The sequence below is a fragment of the Pinus tabuliformis genome, chromosome X, assembly GCF_031772625.1.
Source record: "Pinus tabuliformis cultivar Carrire ecotype Pingquan chromosome X, CPIR1, whole genome shotgun sequence".
Taxonomy (NCBI): Eukaryota; Viridiplantae; Streptophyta; class Pinopsida; order Pinales; family Pinaceae; genus Pinus; species Pinus tabuliformis.
The window spans coordinates 676,336,429-676,343,199 of NC_142308.1; the positions used below are offsets into that span (position 1 = coordinate 676,336,429).

General features: G+C 34.7%; 1 protein-coding gene across 1 annotated transcript; it reads left to right on the top strand.

Annotated features, from left to right (window-relative positions):
- The first annotated feature begins 2,046 nt into the window (after positions 1-2,046).
- Positions 2,047-2,774, top strand: LOC149141788 (putative calcium-binding protein CML25). Its single transcript, XM_089449979.1, has one exon. The coding sequence runs from the start codon at positions 2,121-2,123 to the stop codon at positions 2,619-2,621; it is 501 nt and encodes a 166-aa protein (XP_089306105.1). The 5' UTR covers positions 2,047-2,120; the 3' UTR covers positions 2,622-2,774.
- The last annotated feature ends 3,997 nt before the right edge of the window (positions 2,775-6,771 follow it).

Below are 6,771 nucleotides of genomic sequence, written 5' to 3' on the forward strand. Positions count from 1 at the left end.
TACTAAGAGTTAATGTTGAATAGGATAACTTGTTGCACATTAGTTTCATGTATTCATATGCAAAGAGCATATAGGTTTTGTTTCAAAAATATGGTCCCACGAACTATTGCAAGAAAAGAAAAAGGGAGAAAGGATCACAAACCCAGGCAATAGTCCCTTGATTTGAATGATGTGAAAAAAGAGTGATGTGTAAAGGAAAGAAAACTTCTCAATGTTTAACTTGTTTGGACTAGATAAGAATGTAGAATCACATTGTTGGAAGAAGATATTAGTATGAGCAGTAGGAAGATTTTTTGGACATGGAAATTTATCTTATTTATCTTAAACTGGAGAAACTTTGGAGAATCTTGCTAGTCCCTAATATGAAAATTGTAAAATATTTGGAGTTATTTTTGTAGAAACATTAAAATTTATATTGATTTTATATAGTCTCGATAATATTTAGGTGATTTTTAATTAAAATAATTTTATCATATAAAATAATTTTGGAAAATATTTTTTAGAAAAAAAAATAGAAATTAGGGAATCTTTTTTGTGGGAAAAACATGGAAATGAGGGGAACTTCCAAGTGTAGTCCCTAAAATTTTCCAAGGAAACAATACAACTATGAATAAGTTCCATTAGTAGCCCTACTTTTTGTCTTGAAGATAATTGAGACTATTAATTGTCCTTTGCCGCCCTTATATCTTAGCTTAATATTGGTAAAGGAGTTGTCATTTCCAACCCTTCATCTTCAAATGCAGATCTTTAAGGTGTGTGGAATTTGACAGCATCCAAAACATGTATGGTATTCCCATCTAATCGTTTAACCCTTTTCTTATGCCATATCTTAACCAATTCATGGTGAGACCGAAAGATGGATGTGATGGTAGGAGAATCATCATCCCCATAGTCCACTTGATTGAGACCTTCCTCCATGGGCAAATGCCTCAGAGAGTGAAGCATACATCATTAGCCCTAACTACTCATTTTCCCATAACTTTGTTTTTTCTTAATATGGGTGGTTCACTTCATTTCCCCCTATGGGTAGGAAGTCAACACCTATAAATTCAGCATTACAAATATTGTTATGTACCCAAGAATTATGGATCACATGAGCATCACAACCTAATGGATACCACAACAATGTATTTATGACAATATGCACATTACTGCTTCCAAGATTACAAAACCATCTCATTTGAATGGAAAAAACTTCCTTTAAATTATGATATTAAAGATAAACTTTAATGACACCCTCAAAAAATTAAAAATACAGATGATAATCTTCAAAATCTAATAAAATAATACTTTAATTAACCACAAACTAAATTGAAATTAACTAAAACTACAATTAATTCAAATTACAAGGATATCTCATAAAAGCATTGATGAGGATTTAAGTGGTTGATAATAAACATTTTAATAAATTGCAAATATTTAAAATATATATGCCAAAAGGATCAAAGCTGCGTCTCTTTATCAAACATTTTTGTTTTTTTAATTGTTCACCACACAAGATGGAGTATCTCATAAAGTATCGATGTTGATATCATCAGTGGTAATAAATAAATATTCTGGTGGTTTTTTATTAATTAATTGTAAATATTAGGGTCCATGCCACCTCGCGTAGGGGTTCTTGTTGTCTGTTGGATCTTCCATCCATCCTTACTAGGAAGGCGAGGGAGTTGAAGATGAGATCGAGGAATGGAATTTTGAGTGCTGGTCGCAAGGCGGGACCAGCCGGAGAACGCATGGGAGGCTCGCTTTTCAATTCACTTCAAATCCAACATTTGTGATGTGCTGTGCTGTTCTGTTCGCATCTTATCACATACATTTCTACTGTACTGAACTGTTCGTCACCCAGAAGCATCTTATCACATCAAACATTTCTACTCTTCGCCACCCAGCGTCTTGGCACATCATCCCAGAAATTGGGTACAAAATAATTGCGGAGAGCATCCCAGAAATTGGTGCGTTTTCATCCAAAACTAAAGGACACGTGGCATAGATTCGGATAAGAGCCCTATATAACGATGCCCTTGGCTTCCACTCCTCCACACCAGCTGCAGCGCCATCCCCATCTCCAGTAGTATTATCGTATTTGCTTGCCTTCACCTTCACCTAGTTCAGGTGTGAGAATGGCTTCCGCCGTGACCAGCCGCCGCGAGCTTGAGGATGTGTTCCGCAAGTTCGACACCAACGGCGACGGAAAAATATCCAAGTCGGAACTGAGTGCCCTGATTTCCGAGGCGGAGATTGAAGGGGTGATGAAGGAAGTGGACTCCAATAAAGAGGGATTCATCAACTTTGACGAGTTGGTGGAGGCCAACTCCGAGAACCTCAACACCGCCCCTCTCATGCGAAACTCCACTTCCGCTGTGCAATGTGCCGCCCTGCCCGGCCGCTTGGAGCTGGAGGACGTGTTCCGCAAGTTCGATACCAACGGGGACGGCAAAATATCGAAATCGGAACTGAGCGCCATCCTCAAATCCTCCTCTAGTGAGGAGGAGATTGATGGTGTGATGAAGGACGTGGACTCCAACAAAGACGGCTTCATCAGCTTCGACGAGTTCGTGGCCGCCAACAGCAACGGCCTCAACGCCGCCCGTCTCATGCTAGGCCTCGCTTCAGCTAATTGATGCCCACGCCGCCCCCCTAATTAATAAATAAATAAATACTCCCCTACCTCAGCTCTCAGCGCTTAACTCTATCATTATATGAGGGCTTAATGTATGTACTATTTCTTTCTCCTATCCTACTTAGTTTCAAATATATGCACATATTTAAAATAACTACAGTCTTGTCTTCATGCGATTCACTATCCCTAGTCTTTTTACTTATGTTGTCGTTTGAAAAAAAACCATTTAATTACGTTGTTGTTTGAGATGGACAAAAATATCATTGATTATACGCCTCCAAGTTCAAATTTTATTTGAATTATTACAACAAATTCAAAGTTAAGCTATTCAATTATCTGTAAAATCTAATATCTTAGCTACTCAAGGGGCAATTACCTATAATAATTTTCTTTTTCTCTTTTGGGACATGTTTGGTTTATGAAGGAGACACTTTCTTAATGGCTTTTGAAAATGAGATTTTTCTTTCCTCGTGAACATTCTTTATCTTTTCTCTTTTAAGCAACCAACTATGTAATGTAAAATTTCTATTTGCTAGAAACAAAAAGAGAAATGAGAATCACTCAATATATACAAGGTTGAAAGTTATCATTTCTAAGTAGATGCAGGAAAGATTTTACTTTTTTATATAATCTCATAAGGCCAAAAATACACACAAAAACATGCATCATAAAAACAATTTTAAAAGCTCAAAAAGGGAGCTGTACATGCAAATTTCAAAGCTAAGAAAATCCCTATAATTTAAATTTTCATGAGAGTGAATGAAACATGAAAACGATTATAAAGCTAAGAAAAGCCCTATAATTTGAATTTTCATGCTATTGAATGAGGCAACAAAACACATATACAAGACTATGAAAAGAATAACATTTTTTGTCTTTAAAAGGAGTGCTGTAAATGCATACATAGTTATGGAAGAAAATCATGTATCATAATATAATTTTAAAACTCAAAAAAGCCTTGTAAATGAAAATATCATGTATCATAATATAATCTAAAAACTCAAAAAAGCCTTGTAAATGCAAATTTCAAAAACTGCAAAAAAAATTAAAAAACACACACAGGACATAGTTTGAAATTTCATACAAGTAAATGAAGGATGAAAATGTATATATAAAACCATGAAAAAAATAGCACTCTAGCATAAGGGCTTGAATTACATATAAAACTATGAAAAAAATAGCATTTTAGGTAATTGAGATGAAGCCTTGAAATGCATTATCAAAGGAAAGTTGTAAATTTGATTTCAATTGGGCTCAAAATTGTTGAGGATAATGCTTAAAAATTACTCTATGTAATTGCTGACAAATTAGGGTGTGACAAAATTATTAGGGACAATATATTAGTGAGATAATGGATAATGTAATTAGAAATATGTGGGCTATATAATAATGTATTCATTGCTCCTATGAAGATATGAGATTACTATGAGACTTCAATTCATAGATTGAGAATAAGTTATTTAGTTTTGTTTATGTTTTCATATGTATGCTCTTGGTAGATTTAACATGGTATCACAACTATAGGTTAAGAGAGTTGATTTATATGTAAAGTGTGTGTTGGTGGCAGGAGGTTTCAAAAGTTTGTGAAAGCGATTTGCAAGAGTTTTCATAATTTTGTGAAGCCTCAGATTCAAGTTATTGGTGGGAGTGCTCAGCATTTAGGAGCAATGGCCAACAATATGAATATTTCTTAGCCACAAATACCAATGTTTAAATGTGAGAACTTTGGTTTTTGGAGCATTAAGATGAAAACATTATTTCTCTCACAAGATTTGTCGGATTTCTTAGAGAATGGATATACAGAACTAGATGCTCACACACTTGGATAGACTCAAGACCAAAGAAACCACCTAAAGGAAAATAGTAAGAAAGATTCAGAGGCTCTCTTCCTAATCTAGCAAGCAGTGCATGATTCTATTTTTCCTAGACTAGTTGGAGTAACAAAATCAAAGGAGGCATGGGATGATTTGGAGAAAGAATATCAAGGAAGTGACAAGGTAAAAATTGTTAAGTTGCACTTTGAAACCTTGTGCGTGTAAAACTCTGAATTTATTCAAGATTTTCTCACTAGAGTTATGGGTATAGTGAATGAAATTAGGTCTTATGGAGAAGATTTAAAATATAAAAAAATTGTTGAGAATATTTTAAGAAGTTTGAGTGCAAAATTTGATGGGGTTGTTGTTGCTATTGAGGAGTCTAGGGATCTAAGTCAGTTGTATGTGAATGAGCTAATGGGGTCTCTTCAATGTCATGAGCAAAGAATCAATAGATCTTCTCGAAAATCTATTGAGCAAGCTTTTCAAGCAAGAGGAAATATTTTCAAAGACAAAAGTGGTTCCTCTAATGAGGAAAGCCAGAACACTCTTGGAAGAGGAAGAGGAAGAGGACAAACATACAGAGGAGGAGGAGGCAGAGGTCGAGGAAGATTTTTTTTTGCATACAAAAAAGGAAGAGGTAATGATAATAGTGATGGAGGTAAAAGATTTAATAAATCCCAAGTTCAGTGTTTTTATTGTAAAAGATTTGGCCATTATGAAAGAAATTGTTGGAAAAAACAAACACAACAAGCTAATTTTTGTGAAGGAAAAGAAGAGGTTCGCACTTTACTCTTGGCTTCTCATTCAACTAATAATGTTTCCAAAGAGGTGTGGCTTATGGATAGTGGTTGCAGCAATCACATGACAGGAAACAATGATGACTTTGTAGAGATAGATGAATCTGCAAAATCTGATGTACTATTGGGAGATGACAAGCGAGTTGAAGCTAAAGGTAAGGGAACAATTGGTGTGAAGACAAAACAAGGAAAACCAAAGCACATTAATGATGTTTTATATGTTCCTCCTCTAGCACATAATTTGTTGAGTGTGGGGAAGCTCCTTGATAAGGGATATTTAATTGTTTTCAAGGACAAGCAATGCATAATCTATGATAAAAATGATCACAGTAAAATTATTGCCAAGACTAATATGATGCAAAACAAAATTTTTGCTTTCAATCTCCCTTGTGAAGCAAGTACAACATTAAATGTTGCATATGATGATAGTTCCTCGCCATGGCACATAAGGTATGGACATTTGAATATGAAAGGCTTGAAATTGTTATATAACAAGAAAATGGTCAAAGGGTTACCACTTATTGGTTCTACTGATAAAGTCTGTGAAGGGTGTATTCTTGGTCGAGATTCATTTTGAGTAGGAAAACCATGGAGAGCAAGTAAACCATTGGAACTAGTGCATGCATATATATGTGGTCCCATGCAAACCTTGTCTCTCAACAAAAATAAGTATTTCAATATTTTTGTGGATGATTTTAGTAGAAGAACGTGGGTATATTTCATTAAAGAAAAATTTGATGCATTTGTCATATTTCGACAATTTAAAGTTTTTGTGGAAAATCAAAGTGGTTATTGTCTAAAAACGTTATGCACAGATAGAGAGGGAGAATTCACTTCTAATAAGTTTGATTCTTATTGTAAAATGAATGGCATTCAAAGGCAATTGACAACTAGTTATACTCCACAACAAAATGGCATAATGTAAGAATAGAACAATTGTTGAGATGGCTAGGAGCTTGATGAAAGGTAAAAACTTTCCAAACATTTTTTGGGTTGAAGGTGTAGCTACATCTGTTTATTTGCTTAATAAATGCCCAAAAAGAAGTGTGCAAAATATTACCCCTTCTGAAGCATGGTGTGGAAGAAAACCCAATATTTCTCATTTAAGAGTCTTTGGTTGCGTTGTCTATGCTCATGTTCCTCCTGAAAAGAGAAGAAAGCATGATGATAAAAGTGTGAAATGCATTTTTATTGGATATTATGAGGAAACCAAAGGTTATAGATTGTACAATCGAGAAACTGAAAAATTAATGATTAGTGGTGATGTGTTATTTGATGAGAAAGAAGAATAGCAATGGAATAGTGATGTGGAACAACACACTCCAAGTATTGTTGTACAAGAAGATGAATCTTTTGTTTCTGCAAATCCATCTAGTAATCAAAATACTTCAGAGGCCACATCCACTCCATCATCTTCTGCTACTTCAAGTCATGTTTCAAGTCCAAGTCCTCCTCCAAAAAGGACAAAATATTTAAATGAAATTTATGGTATACTAATTTTGCTTTCCTGTATCACATTGAAGCAAAACCAAGATGT

Bases quoted from the DNA above. Each gene is read 5' to 3' on its own strand.
- LOC149141788 (XM_089449979.1), top strand. From the start codon at position 2,121: ATGGCTTCCGCCGTGACCAGCCGCCGCGAGCTTGAGGATGTGTTCCGC.